Source organism: Muntiacus reevesi, chromosome 16 (genome assembly GCF_963930625.1).
Source record: "Muntiacus reevesi chromosome 16, mMunRee1.1, whole genome shotgun sequence".
NCBI classification, from domain to species: Eukaryota; Metazoa; Chordata; class Mammalia; order Artiodactyla; family Cervidae; genus Muntiacus; species Muntiacus reevesi.
In genome coordinates this window covers 3,158,665-3,183,773 of record NC_089264.1, presented here as the reverse complement: position 1 = coordinate 3,183,773, position 25,109 = coordinate 3,158,665, and the positions used below count along the sequence as shown (strand labels likewise).

Genomic DNA, 25,109 nt, shown 5'->3' with positions numbered 1-25,109 from the left:
GTGAGATGTCATGGAACAATTCAAGCAGTCAGTTTTCATTTCTCTCTTCTTCCCTAACTCCCTCCACAGCCTCATTACCACCCTAAACAGAACTCACTTCAGTCCCAGAGGGAAGGGCCTAGAAGTTGCAATAGACATGTACGCTGAAATCCATGCAGACTAAGAATAAATCCTGAAATTCATCACCTGGAGTTAAAAGTGGTTTCCTAGATCTTATCTCAGACCTACTGAACTTGAATCTTGGGATAAAACCCAAGAATGTGCACTTATAATAGGTCATTCAAAGCTTGGGTCATTTCTGAAGTTTCAAAGGCCTTGAAGTAAGTGCAGGGAGGAAGGCAAGCTGGACCTAAGTGCTAAAGGCAGCAGCTTAATTGAAAGCAGAAATCAAGTGGTTCACTCAGTTCTAAGTTTCTTCAGCTATTAAATAGATACTGCCAATATCTACAGTCTACTTTTGAATAGAGGTCTAAAGATTTTTTACATGCCTTGATGATTGTAACAGCTCATTAACTTGTAACTGGATGGCAACATCTCACTCTTTCCATTTGGGGTTTCCTTAGTGCTTCTAGGTATAGCCTCACGTAACTCTTACAATATTTCATCAACCAAAAGAAGACTGGGTCTTACTATGCTGTAAGACTGTGCCGTGATCTATGATGGCAACTCCTGAACAGAAGCTGCAATAACATTTCAAAAAAAAAAAAAACATGAAATACAACACGTTTAAGCCAGTGTTATCGCCAAAGCAAGAACCTCTCATCTCATGACCCAAGAACCCTGAAGAGTCTCCTCAGCCCTTGGGGGTGGTGGGGCAAGGAGAGGGAGGGGGTAGAAAATGGGGACCTGCAACTAGAATCCACACGCTTGTGATAAATTACCAGATTACCCCAACCAGCAAACAAGTATTATTTTCTAAGACTGCCAACGAATGAAAGATTGGAAAACACCAATTTAATATAAAGTGCAGGTCTGAAGATCAGAATTCAGTTTATCTTCTTGCTGTCTCACTGGCAACCTTAGTGACTTCTTTGGAGTCCTTAGGCTACTCCAAGGTTATTAAATTAGGACTACTCTAGGCTACTTCTAGGAGAAGACAATGGCACCCCATTCCAGTACTCTTGCCTGGAAAATCCCATGGACGGAGGAGCCTGGTAGGCTGCGGTCCATTGGGTCGCTGAGTCGGACACGACTGAGTGACTTCACTTTCACTTTTCACTTTCACGTAATGGAGAAGGGAATGGCAACCCACTCCAGTGTTCTTGCCTGAAGAATCCCAGGGATGGGGGAGCCTGGTGGGCTGCCATCTATGGGGTCGCACAAAGTCGGAAACGACTGAAGTGACTTAGCAGCAGCAGCAGTGGCAGACTACTTCTAAAGCCCCTTCTATCTCTAAAATTCTAAGATTTCCTTACACTTATGTTTCATGAGTACATAATCATGTAAAATACCATTCACTGGTTATTTAATTAAAAGTCTACATTCAGTCTGTCATTTAATAAATTTTTTTTTATTAAGCATTTAATCTGTGCAGGACATCCAAGAATCTGGGAAATCTATATGGACACACAAGTCTGCTTGCTGTTGGTAAATGCACATTACTGTGAATGAATAATGCATTTTACTGTGAACACTCTGTGTCTCTTTAAGCAGTTAAACAGTAAAGTTTACTGGATCATGGCTGAATAATGGAAATCTACACAGATAATGGAAAGACTGTCAATGCAAAATAAATAAATATTAATTTTAATTATACACGACTTCTGCCAAGACATAACGCTTTTCTTCTCTACACCTTTCACTTGCTTTAAAAAAAAAAGTACATTTTATTTGTAAACTTCATTTACAACCAAAATCAATTTTTAAAATATATTTATAAAAATAGTTTATTTTAAAGGCTCTCAATAGGACTTAACATTTTATTTTCAGATATACCAAGAAGATAATCAATATGGTCAATATATCTTAATCCATTATGAAAGGTGCCCCAGATTATTAGATTGAGGCATACTATTTAATTAGGAAAGGTTCAAAGCATTAATTAAATATTACATAATTGGATTCCCCTCCACAAGTTTAACATTAAATTTTCATAAAGGTTACAATATATATCAACCTAAAACTGAAGGAACTATTTTTCAATGTACTATGCTTTAAAAATCTAGCTCCATAATCTCTTTTTAAAAAATGCTTCCATATATATGCATGTGTGTATCTAAAAGTCCACATTTCTCAGGAATGCATACATCCACCTAATAGTAAGGTCCAAAATGAGCAGCAGAATTACCATCTCCAGAAGAGGAGGGCAGAGGCAGGGGTGGGGGGGGCGGAGGTGGGGCTAGGGAGTAGGGCAAGGGGATTAATGGGTGAGGGGCCACAGCAGGCGTGGCCCAGCCCATGTTTGTGGAGGCAGGCGGTGGGGGTGGGGGTGGCGGGGGTGGGGGTAGAGCGAGGGAGAAGTTATGCATGTCAAACCCTGGAGGAGGGAAGGGATACTGTGGCATCATGGGGCTATCTTGTCTCTGTGGCGCAAATCCTGAAGTGTCCTGAGGGACCATGTGTTCTGCATTATAAAACTGTGGAGGTGGGGGCCTGCCAGGGCAAGATTGAGGATATCTACCCTGGGAAAATCCTCTTGTGAATTCTCTGTTGTGATATCCTTTGGAATGCTCTGAAGCAGAGCTATGAACATTCCAATTGTGATGTACTTCTGCAAAATCTTCACCTTTGAAGGAAAGAGCATAAAGACAAAATCAAAATTAATTTTCATACATCAAAAAACAGTGTTTAAAATTTCAAGAATGCCTTATTTAACTTCCAGTATTTCTTACATAGTTATAATTTTGTAAGGTTTAAAATGATCAACTTTAAATGAATCCTAAAGATCAGAGGATCAGGAGAGGGGAAGTTTATCAAGACAAAACTTTGAGACAATAATCACTTGATTTCAGCCAAACACGACAAAGAAAACTGGACATCACATTCCACTCACACGCTCAAAGGTGGTCAAATAGGCTGAGCAGGGAGCCAGTCAGCATGTCCCCTGATTGCAATGCAGATCATATAGGGAACATAGACTTTTGTCTCCATTGGCAATAACCCCCTAAAAGCCTTCCTCCATTTCCTGCACTTGGGGTGGAGTCAGAGAAAACCGAGGAGAATCAGGACTTTCATCACTGCCCAGCATAACAAGGCTAGCCCCAATAGTGTCAGGAGCAGTAATGAGGCACTCTTACATTCAGCAGACACAGGAGGCAGCCTGTCTGTGCCCGGCAGTAATCAGACACCCCCAGACTCAGTTATCAACTGAAGCTAAAAAGAAAAACTTAACTCTTATCCTCAACTGGAGGTAAACAGTAAAAATGCAACTTCTTTCCTTTTCCCAAAAGAACAAAACAATGTATCAGGTTGGTACAAAAGTGACTGTGGTTTTGCATTGTTGAACTTTTGCCATTTCACACTGGAATGTATTCTTAAATAAATGTGGTTATGTTATACTTCATTTTAATGCATATTTCTCACTTTATGTTTTTTTCCTAATGACTTATTATTTGCTGTTTATTTTATATTTATTTTAGACTGGAGAAATGATGTTAGACAAAAAGCAAATATGAGCAATTTTATTATTAGAGATCAAAATGGGTCATAAAGCAGTGGAGACAACTTGCAACATCAGCAATGCATTTGGCCCAGCAACTACCAATGGACAGTGCAGTGGTGGTTCAAGGAGTTTCGCAAAGGAGCCTTGAAGATGAGGAGTGCAGTGGCTGGCTACTGGAAGCTGACAATGATCGAGGATCATCAAAGCTGATCCTCTTAACAACTGTATAAGAAGTTGCCAAAGAACTCAATATGAACCATTCTATGGTCATTTGCCATTTGAAGCAAATTGGAAAGATGGAAAAGCTCAGGAAAGCAGAAGACAATATAGAAATAAAAACTAGAAAGAGTACAGAAAAGGGTAGATTTAAGCCCAAACATATCAATAATTACATTAAATATAAATGGTCTAAATATACCAATCAAAACAGTAGTTAGCAGAGTGGATTAAAAAACATAACTATAGTCTGTATAAAGCTTATTTCAAATGATAGTCACGTTGAATGTAAGAGAATGAAACAAGCTACAATATGCAACATAACTAATTAATTATATTATCAGATAAAATAGGCTTCAGAATAGGGACATTTTATGATAAAGGGGTCACCTACCAAGAAGATTTAGTCATCTTAAATGTGTATGTACCAACCACATGCTCTCTCTCAAAAACTGACAAGATAACTAGATGGAAAATCATTAAGGATAGAGAAAGTACTAAATAGTACTCTTCTAAATAATCCATTGGTCAAAGAGACTGTGTCAAGAGGAATAAAAACAAAGAAATATTAAGCTAAATCACAATAAATAAAATATATGAGTATCTGTGGAACAGATTCTAGGAGTAAAGTCTTTAATAACATAAACTCCCACCTTAAGAACCTATAAAAACCAAAACAAAATAAACTCAAAGCAAGCAGTAGAAAGTTAATGACAGAGTTAAAAGAATGCAAATGCTAATAGAAAAATAATAAATAAAAATCAGTAACAAATAATTGGCTCTGTGAAAGATCAATATAATTTGCAATCTTCTAAGCAAAACTGAAAAAATACAAGACACAAATGATCAATATCAAAGACATCAAAATGAAGACAATCTTGCAAACCAACTCTATATACATAATTTGACAAATTAGATGAAATGGACCAACTCCTTGAAAAATATATAACCTATCCAACATGAAAAAGTAAGTAAACTATTAAGTAAACTGAATTTGTAATTAAGTCTCCCCAAAAAACTATCTCCAGTCTGAAGAGGTTCACTGGAAATCTTTTTACCAAATATAAAAAAATTAACAGCAAGTCTACATAATGTTTTCAAGTATACAAAAAAACTAGACCAATACCTCTCATGAATATAAACATAAAAATTCTTATCAAAATATGAGCAAAATTCAGCAATATTTACAAAGAATTACACACCATGGCTAATTGGTTTATTCCAGTGATGCTCATTCAATATTCTAAAACCAATGTAATCTACTTTATTAACAAGTTAATGGAGGAGTCATGTGATATTATCAATCAATGCAGAAAAACAACTGTCAAAATTATCATTCATGATTTTGAAAAGATGTTCAGGAAGACTAGACAGAAACTTCCTCAACTTGATGAAGAACACCTACAGTAACCCTGTACCTAATACTGTACTTCATGGTAAGATACTGAGTGCTTCCTTCTATGATCAGGAATGAAACATATTTACTGAATATAGTGCCAGACGTTACAGCCAGTGCAGATACGAAAGAGAGCTAAAAAAGCATACAGACTGGGGGGGAAAAGACAAACACTATTTCCATTTGCCACTGACATAGCTGTCTATATTGAAATCTCAGGAGAAGAACTCCTAGAACTAGTGAGTTCAGCAAAGTCATAAGACACAAGCTAAACATACAAACAATAATTATTTCTGTATTCTAGAAATGAACACATGAACACAAATTAAAAATGCAGTATCAGTTGCAATGATTTCCCCCAAACTGAAATACTCAGGTGTGTATCTAACGAAAAGATGTACAGAACTTGCATTCTGAAAACTACATAATGCTGGTGAAAGAAACTTTTAAAAAATCTAAATTAATGGAGATATATACCACATTTGTGGAATGGAAGACTCAGTCCAATTAAGATGTCAATTCTCTCCAAACCAATACACAGGTTCAATCCAATTTCTATCAAAATCCAAGCAAGACTTTCTGTCAATATAGGGAAGTTTATTTCAAAAGTCATATGGAAAGGCAAAGGAATTAAAATGGCTAAAAATAATTATGAAAACTTTTAGGAAATAAAAAAGAGAAAATCTTTGGAATCTAAGTCTAGGAAAGGAATTCTCAGGCTCCATCAAAGAAAAGCAGATAAATTGGGCTTCATCAAAACAAAAAATCTCATTCAGCAAAGCTCTTTTATAAGGATGAAATCTCAAGCTAAAGAAATACTAGCAATTAAATACAAACTCTCATAACTCAAGAGTAAAGCAGAAATACAATTAGAAAATGGGCACAGTATGAACAAAAAAGCATTGAAGGGATATAGATAGCAAATGAACACATGGAAAGATGGTCAATATCAATAGCCATTAGAAAAATGCAAGTTAAAATCAAAACTATGTATCACTACATACTTATTAGAATGGCTAAGATAAAAAATGATGACAATGACAAATGCTGGTGAGAATGCAAACTGGGCCACTCATACACTAGTGACAAGAATGTAAAGTGGTAAAGTCACACGGCAAACAATATGACAGACTCTCAAGAAACTAAACATGTAACTACAGTGGGCCCTTAAATAACACAGGTTTGAACTACACAGGTCCACCTTTAAGCAGATTTTTCTCAATAAAAACATACTATACAATCCATGGTTGGCTGAATCCACGGATATATAGCCATGGATACAGAGGGCCAACTGTAAGTCATACAGATTTTCAAACTGCATGGAAGGGAGGGGGATGTCAGTGCCCCTAACCCCAAAGTTGTTCACTTGTCAACTATATTATATAACCCAACTGTACTCTTGGACATTTATCCCAGAGAAATGTGAAAATTTGTGTTCACATAAAAACCTGTGCACAAATGTATAAAGCACCTTTATTCATAATACCCCAAACTGTAAACAACACAAATGCCCTTAAATGGATGAATGGTTAAACCACCTGCAGTATATTCATGCCACAGACCACCACCCTGGAATGAAAACAAACAAACTTAATACATACAACAATCTAGATAATCTCCAGAAAAATACGCTCAGTAACAAAACCCAACTGATAATTAATATAAACCATTCTTGACAGGACAAAATGTATCACAGAAATGGCACACAGATGAGTGGCTGTCAGGAGTTGAGGAAGAGGAAGAAGAAAGGAAGTGGGTGTGGATATAAAAAGGCAACATGAGGACCTTCTTCTGTTACTGCACTGGTGTCAATAGCTAATAAAACACCTTGATTTTAGCTTAAGCACCATATCATTTAATTCTAAAAATGGAAGCAAACAGGTTTCTTGAAGGAAAAAAAAAAAAAAAGACTGATAAGCACAAATGATTCTTCTACCTTTTACCCCAAGGGGCCATTTTTACACCTACAAGCTTGAAAACCACCGAGTGTCCCTTGTGCCTCTCCTAACCACACCCCAAACTGTGTGATGCCTCCAATGCTGGCAGATGCCAGAAAGTACGAGAAAACCCCTAGATATTTCCCTCAGTTTTATTACTGAGGAATTTATATAGATGTAAATGAAGATTAAAAACTACTATATACTATACTGAGGAGTGTCAAAGAATGCTCAAACTACCACAGAACTGCACTCATCTCACCCGCCAGCAAAATAATGCTCAAAATTCTCCAAGCCAGGCTTCAACAGTATGTGAACCGTGAACTTCCAGATGTTCAAGCTGTATTTAGAAAAGGCAGAGGAAACAAGAGTTCAAATTGCCAACATCAGTGGAACATGGAAAAAGCAAGAGAGTTACAGAAAAACATCTACTTCTGCTTTATTGACTATGCCAAAGCCTTTGACTGTGTGAATCACAACAAACTGTGGAATATTCTTAAAGAGATGGGAATACCAGACCACCTGACCTGTCAAGAAGCAACAGTTGGAACTGGACATGGGACAACAGACTGATTCCAAATAGGAAAAGGAGTACGTCAAGACTGTATACTGTCACCATGCTTATTTAACTTATATGCAGAGTACATCATGAAAAATGCTGGACTGGATGAAGCACAAGCTGGAATCAAGACTGCTGGGAGAAATATCAATAAATTCAAATATGCAGATGACACTACCCTTATGGCAGAAAGAAAAGAACTAAAGAGCCTCTTGATGAAAGTGAAAGAGGAGAGTGAAAAAGTTGGCTTAAAGTTCAACATTCAGAAAACTAAGATCATGGCATCCGGTCCCATCACTTCACGGCAAATAGATGGGGAAACAGTGGAAACAGTGACACTTTATTTTTGGGGGCTCCAAAATTACTGCAGATGGTAACTGCAGCCATGAAATTAAAAGACACTTGCTCCTTAGAAGCTATGACCAACCTAGATAGCATATTAAAAAGCACACACATTCCTTTGCCAACAAAGGTCCGTCGAGTCAAGGCTATGGTTTTTCCAGTAGTCATGTAAAGACTGTGTGAGAGTTGGACTCTAAAGAAAGCTGAGCACTGAAGAATTGATGCTTTTGAGCTGTGGTGTTGGAGAAGACTCTTGAGAGTCCCTTGGACTGCAAGGAGATCCAACCAGTCCATCCTAAAGGAAATCAGTCCTGAATATTCATTGGAAGGACGGATGCTGAAGCTGAAACTCCAATACTTTTGCCACCTGATGTGAAAAACTAACTCTTCACCTGATGTGAAAAAAGACCCTGAGGCTGAGAAAGACTGAAGGTAGGAGAAGGGGATGAAAGAGGATGAGATGGTTGGATGGCATCACCAACTCAATTGTCAAGAGTTTGAGTAAACTCTGGGAGTTGGTGATGGACAGGGAAGCCTGGCATGCTGCAGTCCATGGAGTTGCGAAGAGTCAGACACGACTGAGTGACTGAACTGAACTGAACGTTGAGGAGGGCATGGCAACCCACTCTAGTATTCTTTCCTGGAAAATCCTATGGACAGAGGAGCCTAACAGGTTCCAGTACCTGGGGTTGCAAAAGTCAGACACAACAGAAGAGACTTAACACGCATGCACATTTTCTACATTTAACTCACCAGTTTCATTAAATTCAGATCTGAATTTTTTCCGACCTTGAATCTGAGATTTTTTCCTCTGTTTGGCTTCTTTTTCCTTTTCATCATCACTGAAATCCAAGGCCTTACACAAAAAAATAGACAGATTTATGTCATATGCATTTACCAATTCAGTGGTACATTATCAGAGGTAAAGAGAATAAAGCACTTATTTAAGTGACCCTGAAAGTTAATACATGTACACATGACACAAATCAGAAGGCATAACCCCTAAAACAGGACTGCTTCTGACTAAATAATCCTTTAAGTGGGCATTCCTTGACTCACACAGCTTCAGCAAAATCACAAATTAACACAGATCATGAACCTTTAGCACTGCTTTAGAACATCTACAATGACCAAAGTTAAATCTATAAATATCAAGAATTTACAAAACTGAGAAACTTCATCAGAACTTCTGAGTGCATTGAAAAACTCTCTTATAATTGTATTTTTCTTTTATAAAATAAAAATACAAAAGTATAAATTCATGCTATTTTTAAGAATGTATATACTCATTGCTCTAATTTTCATGTTTTAATAAAGACCATATATGTCAAGCTACTTTGAAATATAAAATATTATTGCTGACAAGAAAAAGAACACTCTTTTTAGGAAGGTCAGTATACTGTAAAAAATGGAGAAGTAGGTACACTGTAATTGTTTTCTACCTTCAAAAGAAAAGCAGCTTATTAAAAGTACCATCAATAAATGTCTTCACATCCCATGTGGTGAAGTTACTAAACTAAAAAAAAATTATTTTAAATGGTAATTTTGCCTTTAACAGGTATCAACAAAATTGATAAAAACAGGACACTATAAGAAAAATGAAAATCTGATAATAATTAAAATGTGAGTGAAAATATTTTTTTCTGAAATGACCACAAACTAATTGTGAGGTATAAAAGGCATCTGAGGGAGCGGAGAGCACGCAGGCTGGCAGCAAGCACTGTGACTAGTGAGCAGTTTCGAGGACATCCTTCAGGTCAAGAATGAGGGATGTATGAGACTGAGTTCTGTCTTCCTTTCTCAAATACTTTGTGAAAAGACACTTACCTCTAGTGGTGGTTCTTGATCATTCTTCCATGATGCATCTGATCCCCTATCCCTAGGGGAACAAACAAAGTTCAAAGGGTCAAAGTACTTACTAAGATTCTGTTAAATGCTTATAACCTAATAGCATGGAAAATAAAAAAGCAAAAGACCTAAGCTCAATCTTAATTCGCAATATATAAGACAATAAGAGAAAATAATAAAGGCGCATTTCTGTGTTCTTACTTAAGACAATGTGGGAAGAGCACACCAATATATCAGGAGTAGAGATCAGAATGAGAAGCCGACCCCACGCTGTGGGGGGCGAAGTGGTTCTGCAGTTCTTCAGCAGCTCCAGGTGCTCTGACTCTCACTGATACTGTCATAACACCTGAGCTCAGCTCATAAACCTCCTCAGTAAATACCTACCCAAGACCACAGTCAGACGTTCCAGGTGCCAAGGACACAAAAGGGAATACACAAGGAGGCATTTCCTTGTGTAAGACTTTACAGGTTCAACAACAGAGATCACAACATGAAATGCTTCTTCCTTGATTCACCTGAGAATTATCAATGATCCTCCACGAGTAAGCAAGGCTTGCTCCAAGACTGACTGTCAGAGCAGAGGGTGAGACAAAGGCATCTAGAGTTTGAGGAGGAGGAGCTGTGAAGATCCTACAGGACATTAAGTCTTTTTGCTGAAAAGTTTTATACTCTATGACCAACAGAAGCATGTAGATCTATTATGACTATAATTTCTGACAGCTCATTTTTAATTGTATCTGTTTGATCCTGATTTCACAGTTTGACAATATTTGGTATTCAATTACATTAAAATATTACAAAGTATTAGCAGTAGATGTTGTCCTCATTGCTTGATACCAAATCTCAAAAATAAACTAAACTCCCAGAATTAATTAATCCATTAATCCATTAAAATCAATTTACAGATGTCTGTGAGCTCGCACAACAGGAAATCTTTTTTTCTGAGTTTGCTCTACTGTTTTAATTTGGAATTCTCTTATTACACATAAAGCATTATCAGTGACTTTTCCCATTTTTAGTTATTATCTTCTACCCATGCATTTATCATAGCTCCAGGGTTCCTTTTAGCATGGATGCCATCTCAACAGCCTACACTGACCTTAGAATGAAATCTTCTAAAGACAGAAATGGGAAAAGTTCCCAAACGGGGGCATTACCACAGAAAATCAAAAACTACTACACAAAAGAACAAGCAACATTTCCAACAGCACTGTTAACAAGAGTAAGTTCATGGGAAGCTAAGATTAAAATAACCCAACTAAAAGCAGGTAAGCTGGAGAGAAGTTCAACTTCTCCATCTCAAAGGCAAAGGAGTTCCCTTGACCAACAGAAAAAATGCAATCTAGAACAGAACGGACTTCATCAGGTGGGGCTTCTGCAGAGTGGGCTCAAGTTACTGATTCTTTAGTTTCTTATTCTTTGCAAAAAAAGACAAAAATTCTTGTTCTTGCAAATCAGAACAAAGACAGCTTCTACATCTATCTAAAAACATCTTCAGAAAAATCTCTTCAACCTATCTATTTTAAGCTAAAATATTTTACCCGTTAAAAGCTAAAATATGGAATATCCAAAGCAACAACTTAATATTCAAACAGAATGAAATGCTAAATATTTAAGGCATGATTTTAAAGCATACTAAAATTTTTATAACTTTGCTATATTTAACTCACCTTTCATGTTAATGGTTATTTAGAAAAATTAACCTTACACAGCCTGAAGAACAACTTAAGTTCCTCCAGGGACTTCTGTGTTTTCTTAAACATGAGTTTAACAAATTATCAGGAACAAAATGTTCATCTCATTTCAGCGATTTCCAAATGCTTCACTTGTTTTTCAAGTTTCAAAATGAAAGACAGCTTGATTTCAAAGGGACTTTTGTGTCAAACTGAGTACAAAATCTTTTCAGATTTAAGATCTCTTCCCCAATCCTTTGCAGTATTTTCCTCCACTCCTAACTGGGCAACATTTTATTGGTTCATATTTATTACATCTTTCCAAAGCATTCAGTTTACATTTACAGAAAAAGTCATTCTACTTTAATTCATATGCCATTGGTTTGTGCAAAAATTAATTATGTAATTATAATAACAAGTCTGATATAAATAGCTCTACAGCTAACACCTGGCGGCAAAATTTATACCTGACAAATATACAGTTCGTCAGTGGAAACAAGAAATATCACCAGATACACACCACAGGATATCATACAGCACATTTACAGATAGAATAGAGACCACTGGTTTGCTGGTTAAGTCAACTCTGTTAATCGCAGCTTGATACATAACACATAAATATGTTCTTCTATAAATGTACAATTTATAAGCAACCTAAAATTTATTCATTTTCTTTTTTCAAGAATTATAAAGTTGCATTAAATAGTGAAGCTTATGAATGCAATCCAAAGAAATCTTTCTTTAAAATGGTAAAGTTGTAGCACATATATGCAGGAAAGTATATAATGGAAAAGATAATGAGTTAAAATTCAGAAAATGTATATGGCCCAAATGTGCTCTTACCAGTTGCTCATGCCATTTTGGGCAAAAAATACAAATGATCTCTACCTTGTAAAACCTGATAACAAAAGTAGCTTTCAGAGATGTTACCAGGAAGACAAATGAGCTCTTTGGATACCATCTTAACTGCAAGAAACTACATCACCACTCCTAAAACACGAACACTAGATAAGCAAAGAAGTAACATGCCAACAAAGTACTTACTGTTCAAGCTTCTCTGTGAATATATACTGGGTGAAGTCTTTCATTGATGGAGCAAAATACATAGTGTCTTTTATTTTAATACCTTTATTTTCAATATGCTCTGAAGAATTAAACCGTAATACATAAAATGGATGTGCAACAGGTCCAAATATCTCAAATATCTATAAAAGAGAAGAAACAAAGTTCTCCTTTGACAGTAAAATAAGGAATTCAATAGTTAGTACTATTGGGACTTCCCTGGCAGGCCAGTGGTTAAGCCTTCACCTTCCAATGCAGAGGGTGCAGGTTGAATTCCTGCTTGGGAAGTTAAGATCCCACAAGCCTCTTGACCAAAACACAAAACAAAAGCCAATACTGTGTGTGTGTGATTTTTCAGATTCCAGTCATCTGGCAGTGGACATGTAAGTGGCTTCCACGTCTTGGCCACTGTAAACAGTGCTGCTATGAACTCTGGCGTACATGTACCTTTGCAAATTGTACTTTTCTCTGGACATACACTCAGGAATAAGACTGCCGGATCATACACTAACTCTACAGATTTTTAAGGAACCTCTATACCACTGTCCATAGTGACTGCACCAATTTACATTTCCACCAACAGCGAAAGAGAGATCCGTTTACTCCACATCCTCTCCACCTTTAATTATCTACAGACTTTCTAGTGATGACCATTCTGACTGGTATGAGGTAATACCTCATTGTATTTTTTTTTTTAATTTATTTATTTTAATTGGAGGCTAATTACTTTACAATACTGTGGTGGTTTCTGCCGTACAGTCACATGAATCAGCCATGGGTGTACATGTATTCCCCCATCCTGAACCCCCCTCCCACCTCCCTCCCCATCCCATCCCTCAGGGTCATCCCAATGCACCAGCCCTGAGCACCCTGTCTCATGCATGGAACCTGGACTGGCGATCTGTTTCACATATGACAATATACATGTTTCAATGCTATTCTCTCAAATCATCCCACTCTTGCCTTCTCCCAGAGTCCCAAAGTCTGTTTTTACATCTGTATCTCTTTGCTGTCTCGCATATAGGGTCATCATTACCATCTTTCTAAATTCCATATATATGCGTTATAATATACTGTATTGGTGTTTTTCTTTCTGACTTACTTCGCTCTGTATAAGAGGCTCCAGTTTCATCCCTCATTAAAACTGATTCAAATGCATTCTTTTTGATAACTGAGTAATATTCCATTGTGTATATGTTGACCTGAATTTCTCCAATGATTAGAGATATTGAGCATCTTTTCATGTGCCTATTAGCCATCTGTATGTCTTCTTTAGAAAAATGTCTATTTAGGTCTTCTGCTCATTTTTGATTGGGTTGTTTGATATTGACCTGTATGAGCTATTTGTGTATTTTGGAAATGAATCCCATTGGTAGCGTAATTTGCAAGTATTTTCTCCCAGTCTATAGGTTTTTTGTTTTGTCTATGATTTCCTTTAATGTGTAAAAGCTTTTAAGTTTAATCAGGTCCCTTTTGCTTACTTTTGTCTTTCCTTCCATTATTCTATGAGACAGAGCTAAAACAAACACTGTTGTGATTTATGTCAAAGAGGGTTCTGCCTATATTTTCCTTTAAAAGTCTGATCATATCTCGTCTTGTATTTAGGTCTTTAATTCATTCTGACTTTACTTTTGCAACATGGTGTTACGGAATGTTCTAACTTCAATCTTTACATATAGCTGTCCAGATTTCCCACTTACTAAAGAGACTGTCTTTTCTTCATTGCATATTCTTGCCTCTTTCATTGTAAATTAATTGACCATAAGTGCATGAGCTTATTTTCCAGCTTTCTATCCTGTTCCACTGATCTATTACTCCCTTTTAAAGTCTAAAATTTCTTTTAGTTTTTTTCATGTTAAATATACTTTTCATAATATATAATTTCTGTGGCTATTTAACACTCCTTTATAGATCTAGAAGAATTTAAAATATCTTATATTGTAGAATACTGAGACAAGCTCCCAATTTGTTCAGAAATGATGCCATAATGAACACCTTTATCTGTAAATCTCTGTACTTCAGAATTCCTGAAAACTAGTGTGTAAGAGAGGGAACCATTAAAGCCAAGAGTATGATTACTACTAAAACTCGATGCAAATTACTAAATAATGCTCCAAATAGCAATTTAAATCAACTCCATTGAAAGTACCTATTTTATTACATCCTCAGTTGCTGATTGACTGAAAAGTCCTCATTTGTTAAAAAGTAAAACAGAAAACAACACAAATGCTCAAAATTAAATGTAGAGAAAATGATCAAGAAATCCAACTTATAGGTGGCATAAGTTGGTAATGTTTTAAAAATTCCCTAATATAAGAATTCAACATTAAAAATGGAATTCATTCATTAATTATCAATAGGAACTAACCTTTTCTAGGATTAAGGTGCAAAAGGCAGAATTTCAAATCTGAACTTGCCCTCCTTTAAATCAGTGGGAAGCAAAGAAGGAGATGGGAGGGGGGCAAAAAAAAAAAAAATCAGACCACCTGCATTTTGCTCTTTTTTAGCTACTGTGATTTCTGAATAAATGAGGGTAATTCTATTTCCTTACAGTTTCAGTGAATTTAAAAAGACACAGAGGATACTTGACACTGTAGTTGATTATTACTGTTACTGAAAAGGAGAGGGAAAAGGAAGGATGCCATAAATAAAAGGAATCATGGAAATAATCAGTTTTAATTCAGTCAGAAAAGCAGGAAGTGCGTCTCCCTAGTCTCGTCTCCCAGGTCTCCCCAAGAGGTACTGCAGCATCCCTGTGCTCAAGAGCTCCCTCCCCAGCCATCGCCACTCACCTCCACTCCTCTCTCTCAATAGTTTCCCAGGCTAAGCCCCTAGACTCTCTCTAGTCCCTTACAAAGGTACCAGCAGTAAATAGGGTTTATTCTGTATTTTAGTACTTCTTCCTCTGAACAAAAAGTACTGAGACACATACTTGAAAAAAAGTATTAAGCCTAAGTCTTTGAAAAGGAGAAAAGTCAACACCACCCTTCAGGTATTAAAGCCTTTCTTCTCTTCACAAACTTTTTCAAAGATTGCCAAAAAGCATTAGCTATGGACTCCAATTAATTCTGTCACTGACTGCTTTGCAATTCTAAGAGACTCATTTATTTTGGTAAATTTAGTCTGTCAACCTAAAAAGTAGGCAGTGCAGGGTGACAACCCTCATAAAAGCTGGATCCCTTTCTAATCTGCGTCAGAATGGAACAGCAGGAAAAGGCTCAAAAAGGGAAAATTATGTGAGTTGTTCTAATAATATAATTCAAAATAAATGATTTTTTTCTGATTAAACACAAATTAATTCTATTTCTTAAAATAAAAATGTCAACTGTCACTTATCTAGGGAAAACTAAACCCCAAAAAGTTTTCTCCAGAGACAACATCTGGTTTCTCAATTGTCTGTTATCAACTCAATGCTTATTTACTTAGCCTATATAATCTACAAAGGACTCTAACTAAACACAGTGGAATATCCCACTGAATATCCCTCTGTCCCTGCTGCCAGAAAGAGAATATGTGGTTGACATATATATTCTTCATCTTGGAAGATTTTATCCTCCGATGACCACTCAGAATTATATATTTGTTGGGTAAAATGCAGACATGCAGCATGCAGGACTGTTCCCTGCATGTAAGGATGTTAAAAGGGACCTAATCTTATGATGGTACTAAAGTACATTTTCACAATTCCCCAGAAAGTGCTTATAGTGACACTTTACTGGTATCACCGAAAACTTTTTCCATTTGGAAGATTCCACTCTCGCTTCCACGTGAGGAAGTCAAAGTCTAAAAAGTTTCAAGAGTCACTATACAAAGGGCCACACAAAGCAAAAAGGTTTATGAACTACTATGCATTGGAAAGCCTCCTGCACCCAATTGAGTATCTGGAAGAACTGTGTCTTATTCAAAACACAGACACACTGCCTGACAAAGAATCTGACAAATGTCATCTATACAACAGCAACAAATTAAACCAATTTACAGACAGACACAAATTGCTGAAGAAAATCGGGAATGTACTAAAATTTGAGAGCTCTCGATTGCTCACATACTAAAACTAATAAACTTAAGATACTAAAGTCAGAAAATGCAATCAACAAAGAAACAGGGTAATTAGTAGAATTTGAGTTTTGTTTTACAAACCTTTCCTGCTGCCTGTCGATCAGTCTTAAAAATTACAGTCTCCTCATTAACTGGAGGTACGTTAGTCATAGATTCAATTATTACTGAAAATGAAAGAAAATAGATAATTTCAAGATTTAATCAGAAGATAATGCAGAATTCAAACCAGTATTTAGGCTTTAATTCCCACATAATTTAAAATGAAATTTAAGGTGGGATAATATACCTTGGTAACTATTTCTCCTGGATGAACAAGTAGCATAAGGAAATATATTCTACATTATTTTCTTTTATACAATTCTGGGAAGAAAGATAAAAGTACAAAATTTCATGGAAAGTTGGAATTACCCATTAGTCAAAAGTCAACAAAGTCAAGCTGTGTACATTTTCTCAAGCAATTTTTATCCAAAAAATAATAATCACATTTAGTCACATAAGTCCTGTTTTAGAAGAAATTAGTCATCTTTCTCACCTTAGAAATCCTTTTCTGCAAATTACTGATTACATACCGATATACGAAAAAGTTAAAGACATCACAAAAACATTTTCCTCTGAACAGATGAAGAAAGAACGATAGAGCTCCCAGTAATGTGGCTCCTGGGTGCACTGGGACAACCCTGAGGGATGGGATGGAGGGAGGTGGGAGGGGGGTTCAGGATGGGAGACATATGTACACCCATGGCTGATTCATGTCAATGCATGGCAAAAACCACTATAATACTGTAATTAGTCTCCAATTAAAATAATAAATAGATAAAAAGACAAAAAGCATTATCACTCCAGCCTAGCACATTCTCCTGTTCTTCTAAGTGCCACAAATGTCAAACTAACAATCTACACCAGCAAAACGAAAATTAACACACATATACATTCACACAGACACACAGGATTCTTAGAAAATTAAAGCAACAAACAAAAATACTCCGTCACATTACACAGATAATGCCATCTCCACTTGGGAAATGAAATATCAGTTGATTATTAAAATCCATTCAAGGATTTTCAATTCTATCCCAATTAATTTCAAGAGCTAGTACTTCTAAGTTGGGACATGCACTAAGCAATGGACAACAAGTTTTGAATTGGATGCCTCTCAAATAAAGATGACAAAGATTGATAATAATACTGAATAATGACAGAATTTCCCAGGGCCAAATTACAGGAAAATTAAAAACTACCTAATTCAAAACCCTCACATTTGATAGAAAGCTAAGAGTGCCTGAAGAACTATGGACGGAGGTTCATGACATTGCACAGGACACAAAGATCAAGACCAACTCCCCGCCCCCCCCCCCCCCCCCAAAAAAAATTGCAAAAAGGCAAAATGGTTGTCTGAGGAGCACTTACAAATAGCTGAGAAAAGAAAAGATGCAAAAGGTGAAGGAGAAAAGGAAAGATATACCCATTTGAATGCAGAGTTCCAAAGAATAGCAAGGAGAGATAAGAAAGCCTTTCTCAGTGATCAATGCAAAGAAATAGAGGAAAACAATAAAGTGGGAAAGGCTAGAGATTTCTTGAAGTAAATTGGAGATACCAAGGGAACATTTCATGCAAAGATGGGACACAATAAAGGACAGAAATGATATGGACCTAACAGAAGCAGAAGATATAAAGAAGAGGTGGTAAGAATACACAGAATTCTAAAAACAGTTCTTCATGACCCAGATAACCATGATGGTGTGAACATTCACCTAGAGCCAGGCATCCTGGAATGTGAAGTCAAGTGGGCCTTAGGAAGCATCACCATGAACAAAGCTAGTGGAGGTGATTTCAATAGTTGAGCTATTTCAAATCCTGAAAGATGATGCTGTGAAAGTCCTGCACTCAATATGCCAGCAAATTTGGAAAACTCAGCACTGGCCACAGGACTGGAAAAGGTAAGTTTTCATTCTAATCCAAAAGGAAGGAAATGCCAAAGAATATTCACACTACCACACTCATCTCACATGCTAGCAAAGTAATGCTCAAAAGTCCCCAAGCCAGGCTTCAACAGTACGTGAAACGTGAAATTCCAGATGTTCAAGCAGGATTTAGAAAAGGCAGAGGAATCAGAGATCAAATTGGCAACATCCACTGGATCATGAAAAAGCAAGAGAACTGCAGAAAAACATCTTCTTCTGCTTTATTGACTACATAAAAGCCTTTGACTATGTGGATTACAACAAACTGTGGAAAATTCTTAAAGAGATGGGAATATCAGACCACCTAACCTGTCTTCTGAGAAATTTGCATGCAAGTCAAGAAGCAACAGTTAGAACTGGACATGCAACAACAGACAGGTTCCAAATCAGAAAAGGAGTACATACATCAAGGCTATATACTGCCACCCTGGTTATTTAACTTACATGCAGAGTACATCATGAGAAACACTGGGCTGGATGAAGCACAAGCTGGAATCAAGATTGCCGGGAGAAATATCAATAACCTTGGAGAGGCAGATGACACTACCCTTATGGCAGAAAGTAAAGAAGAACTAAAGAGCCTCTTGATGAAAGACAAAGAGGAGAGTGAAAAAGTTGGTTTAGAGCTCAACATTCAGAAAACTAAGATCATGGCATCTGGGCCCATCACTTCATGGGAGATAAATGGGGAAACAATGGAAACAGTGGCAGATTTTATTTTGGGGGGCTCAAAATCACTGCAGATGGTGACTGCAGCCATGAAATTAAAAGACACTTACTCCTTGGAAGAAAAGTCATGACCAACTTAGACAGCATATTAAAAAGCAGAGACATTACTTTGCCAACAAAGGTCCATCTAGTCAAAGCTATGGCTTTTCCAGTAGTCATGTATGGATTCGAGATCTGGACTATAAAGAAAGCTGAGTGCTGAAGAATTGATGCTTTTGAACTGTGGTGTTGGAGAAGACTCTTGAGAGTCCCTTGGACTGCAAGGAGATCCAACCAGTCCATCCTGAAGGAGGTCAGTCCTGGGTGTTCATTGGAAGGACTGATGTTGAAGCTGAAACTCCAATACTTTGGCCACCTGATGGGAAGAACTGACTCACTGGAAAAGACCCTGATGCTGGGAAAGATTGAAGGCGGGAGAAGAGGACGACAGAGGATGGTATCACCGACTCAACTGCCATGAGTCTGAGTAAGCTCCAGCGGTTGGTGATGGACAGGGAAGCCTGGCATGCTGCAGTCCATGGGGTCGCAAAGAGTTGAACATGACTGAGCGACTGTGAACTGAAGAAAAGAGTACATAAGAGATTTTAACATGATCGTATGGTCAAACCCACACAGAACTATCACTTCAACCTAGCTGACTGATATTTAATGTTATTTTCCTTTTTGTAAAAGGTCCAAATAATGTTACATGTTTTACGTTTTCAAAACAGAGTGTGTAACAAGCATGTTCTATAGCAACACGTGCTCTGTCTGATTCATTCATCTCTATTCCCACCAGGTTGAGAATTTTGTTAGTCTATTAGGACACGTTAGTCAAAATAGTATCTTTAAAAAGCATTATTTCCTATGTATCACATAATTTACTTTTCTTTCCCATGAGAATAACCATTCTGACCTAAATTTTTTCTATACACATCAAGTCCAATAAACAGTTGACTCACACTATGTAATCAAGAAACTACCTTTCTGATTTATTTTTGCATATTATTAAATACCATAAGATAGTAAATGTAATGATTCAAGAATCATGTAAAGAATTTTAGTAATTATGATTTTTATAAAAAAGTTTCATTTAATTGGAATTTTCATTAATAAATTGCCAAATTACAAGTAAGAATCATTTTTTAAAATAGTGATACAGACAATTTAAAAAAAGATAAAAAGAACAGTTTGAGAAGGATAGGTGTTAACTCTTCTCTCAATGTTTGATAAAATTCACCTGTGAAGCTGTCATGTCCTGAACTTTTGTTTGTTGGAAGATTTTTAATCATGGTTTCAATGACCCTGCAATTCCACTCCTGGGCACATATCCAGAGAAAAACATGGCCCCAAAAGATGCATGCATCCCAATGTTCACTGCAGCGCTGTTTACAAAAGCCAAGACATGGAAGCAACCTAAATGTTCATTCACAGAGGAAAGGATAAAGAAGATGTGGTACATATATTCAATGGAATATTACTCAACCATTAAAAAGAAAGAAATAATGCCATTTGCAGCAACTTGGATGGACCTAGAGAATGTCATACTGAGTGAAGTCAGAGAAGGAGAATTATAATATGACGTCCCTTATATGCGGAGTTTAAAAAGAAATGATACAAATGAACTTACTTATAAAACAGAAAGAGACTTACAGACTTAGAAAACAAACTTATGATTGCCTGGGGAGAAGGGATAGTTAGGGACTTTGGGAAGGTCATGTACAAACTGCTGTATTTAAAGTGGACAACGAACAAAGATCTGCTGTAGAGCATGTAAGACTCTGCTCACTGTGATGTGGCAGCTTGGATGGGAGTGGGGTTTGGGGGAGAAAGCATACAGGTGTATGAATGGCTGAGTCCCTTCCCTGGTCACCTGGAAGTACTAGAACACTGTTAACTGGCTATACCCCAGTACAAAATGCTTTTGGTGTTAAAAAAAATTTTAAAAAAAGAATTTTTTTAAAAAGATCAAAAGCTAAATTTTCATTTCTTTCACTGATTGATTATATGATTATATGTCCCTTAAGTCATAAACTAAGGACTGGTGGACCATTTAGGCCCTTTTCTCAGTTCAAAAATCCTATGACTTTGTCAACTTGGAGTCCTATTTTTTGGTGTCACTTACTAGAATTAATAGTAACAACATTAATTTCAAAGTCTCTCCTGTACTGACATCATATCTTGGGGCTAAAAGAAAGCTGTAAAATTTAGTTCCCATATACTCCAATGGGTTCATATTTCATGACATTAATGTTGGTGTTAAAACCATAGAACTTTCTAATTTACTTGTTTGTAAGATAAAATCAAAGGCAGTAGGCAGAGTAACTGCTCTCTACCCACAAAAAAAGATATCCACACACCCATATCCCTGAACCTGTAAATGCTACTTTGTATTAAAAAGAGAGACTTTGCTGATGTGAATAAGGTTAAGAACCTTGCAGTGCAAAATTACCCTGGTTAACTGTGGGTAGACTCAATCTAAGAAGTCCTTAGAAGCAGAGAATCTTTCCAGTCTGTGGTGATCCATCAGAGGAAAATGTGACAATAGAGAAGGTCAGCGAGACGCTACATTATGGACTGTGAAAATGAAGGGAGGGGGCCATGAGCAAAGGAATGTGAGAGACCTCCAGATGCTGGAAAAGGTCAAGAAATGCATTCTCCTTCAGATCCTCCAGAGAGCAACTTGCCCCTGAAGGACCCTTGATTTTAGCCAGTGAGACCCATCACACTTCTGGCCCACAGTACTGTAAAGTAATAAATGTGTCATTTTAAACCACTAAATCTGTGGTAACTTTAACAGCAATAGAAAACACATGTATCATTCAAATAAATTTGAGAGAAATTTTATGTCAGTAAAAGCACACTTTAAATTTTTAAAAAGACACTGTATTTATGTACTACTTGTGTAAGTAAAAGCTGAATTTATCTGTTCAAACCTAACAGCTATAAAATGAAGTATTATTACATATTTTGGAGAAAATTCCCTACCCATAAGTCTTTGATTATTAGTATATGCTTGGATATAAATTATAATTTTATTAATAAAAATATATACATACCTAATTGTTCAATAATACTTGAAACCATCCCAAGAGGTTTTAATTCAATGTCTTCAGGCAGAACAATAGTGAGTTCTTCAACAGAAGGTAGTTCCTGTAATATAAAAAAGCAGTAATCTTCCTCCAGCTTCAAGGATTTCACTTTTTTTTTTTGAAAAGGACGGTTTCCATGTAGTGTGCTACATCTATTTCTGAGATGTGACATTAAGTATTTATCATCTCTTGGATGTCATCCTTTCTAGTGTCTGAGCATTTCTCCCCCCTTCAACATCTCCCCACCTAAGTGATTCAAGAGATCTAGTATCTATCTACACCCTAACACATAACACAGACCTAAATACCACTCTAGATTTTTCCAATCAACTTGAACAAGAGATCATCCTAAAAGAGATAATATAAAATAACTCCCAGAGACAGTCCACTTGAAGAGAATTAATTCTATTGGCTCTGATTTCTCCACAGTAGAGTTCTCTGGTCTGTCTTAATGTGATTAGCTAATTAATTTGACTATGATTAAACAATTTAACAGAGGAACAGCTAACTTTTCTAAGGCTGTGTGTGAAAAGAAGATGAATTTCTGGTCTCTTCAAGACAAAATACATAATTCCTGGAAACAATGTAGTAAGTTTCAGTTCAAGAAGCTGTGAAGCTGTTGCCTGATTATCTTCTTCCCTGTCTAGGTTAAAACCAAATTTCTTTACATTCTGACCCAGGTGCTAACTGTTTGTCAGTTGCTACAGAAACTAGATATTGAAGTGGAGAGGATGCTGAAGAAAAATCTAAGAAAGCAGACATTAGGTTTTAAATTAAATAAACAGAGCTTTCTGTTCACCTTTGTCAAAGGATAACAACTGACTCTCCCACGAAAGTTTTTCCCTAAGAAGGGTTTAAGGAAAGTGCAAAGATCCTATTAATGGTATATTAGGGTTAAGTCTGGGAAAGAAAAGATGACTTTTGGAGAACTGTTAAAAAGACAGGAAAACCTAAATCATACAGAGCATTTTAGATGAGCGTATCTCAGGTACTCATTTTCCTCTACAGGATCTCCAGTTGAGGTTTTTAGCAAAAATTATCCAACTGGAACTGAAGCATAACTTTCTTCTGCAGATGCTGCTTTCTGATCAAGGACTAGTTATGAAGAGCACACTGAGGATCTCAACCAACTCAGCGCAGAAGACTTACTTCTGTATGGTTACTCTGGCCTGTGTTGAAGGAAATGACTATATTTTACATATCAGAATCTTTCTGAATACTTCCAGGGAAAGGACAACTACTTGTCATTTTACCATATTAAATATGGAAGCCTTTTCTAGGTAAGACCGTGGTATGAAAGTGCTCAAACAGGGTGTGTGTATCAGAATAGAGAAGGGAGTTCAGTTGTTAGAACAAATTGGTAAATGTGACAGGACAATCTTGTTTAAGAAGTTCCAAGCTAAGCAGAAACCCCACACCCTTTTAAATATGCAACTAGAGAACTGTATAATACTGAGGGCTGACACCGGTCTCACATGGGCTCTGGGAATGGCACCTCTTATGAGTGGTGATTGGCATTTTCTAATGTAGCAGCTCTGGCTGCAGCAGACCTGGGAGGTCCAGTGTGCGGCATTAAGCCCTCCTGAAGGAGGTTGCCATTAGCCCCAACACAGAGCCTCCGAGCAGACGACCCACAAACTAGAGACCAATTATACTAAGGAGTTCTCACACTATTCCAAAGAGTTCTTGCCCTGTTGCAAAAAGTTCTAGGTCCCACAACAGATTATCCAACCTGGGGATCTGGCAAAAAGGACAGAGAAACCACAGAGAATTTGACTTTGAAGGCCAGTGGGATTCGGTTATAGAATTACCACAGTACAGGGGAAACAGATTCTTGAAAAGCTCAAACAAAACCTTGTGCACACCAGGACCCAGGAGAAAGGAACAGCGACCCCAAAAGAGACAGAACCAGACTTGCCTGAGAGTGCCCAGGAGTCTCTGGTAGACATGGGTTTGAAAGTGGCCTGCCACAGGGTAAAGGACACAGACTACAACAGTCCTAGGAGTCCAGGCATGCTGACAGAGGTCCTTTTGAAGCCATTACCCCTACCATACCGGGAGGGACTCAGCCCCACCATTTGCAGAAAATTGAATTAAAGATTCAGGAAGCATGGCCCATCCCATCAGAGCAAGACCCAGTTTGCCACACAGCAAGTCCCTCCCATCAGGAAGCTTCCACAAGCCTCTAATCCTTCTCCATCAGAGAGCAGACAAATGAAAACCACAATCACAGAAAACTAACCAAATGGACCACATGGACCACAGCACTGTCTAACACAATGATAACTATGAGCCATGCCATGGAGGGCCATCAGACAGATGGGTCATGGTGGAGAGGTCTGACAAAACGTGGTCCACTGGAGAAGGCAATGGCAAACCACTTCAGCATTCTTGCCTTGAGAAACCCATGAACAGTATGAAAAGGCAAAAAGATGTGACACTGAAAGATGAACTCCCCAGGTCAGTAGGTGCCCAATATGCCACTGGAGAAGTGCAAAGAAAGAGCTCCAGAAGGAATGAGAGGTTGACCAAAGTGGAAACGATGCCCAGTTGTGGATGTGTTTGGTGGTGAAAGTAAAGTCAAATGGTGTAAAAGAACAATATGCATGAGAACCTGGAATGTTAGTTTCATGAATCAAGGTAAATCGGAAGAGG

The 25,109-nt window shown here is 37.2% G+C and overlaps 1 protein-coding gene across 1 annotated transcript in view; it reads right to left on the bottom strand.

The window, feature by feature from the left end:
* Nucleotides 1-1,495: 1,495 nt before the first annotated feature.
* Nucleotides 1,496-25,109, bottom strand: part of NAF1 (nuclear assembly factor 1 ribonucleoprotein) — a 43,679-nt gene continuing 20,065 nt past the window's right edge. The window contains exons 3-8 of the mRNA XM_065907485.1: nucleotides 22,422-22,515; nucleotides 16,775-16,857; nucleotides 12,617-12,777; nucleotides 9,879-9,930; nucleotides 8,805-8,907; nucleotides 1,496-2,725 (exon numbers count right to left, since the gene is read on the bottom strand). Of these exons, the coding sequence (XP_065763557.1) occupies nucleotides 2,253-2,725; nucleotides 8,805-8,907; nucleotides 9,879-9,930; nucleotides 12,617-12,777; nucleotides 16,775-16,857; nucleotides 22,422-22,515 (966 nt within the window). The 3' untranslated portion in view covers nucleotides 1,496-2,252. The remainder of the gene's footprint in view (nucleotides 2,726-8,804; nucleotides 8,908-9,878; nucleotides 9,931-12,616; nucleotides 12,778-16,774; nucleotides 16,858-22,421; nucleotides 22,516-25,109) is intronic.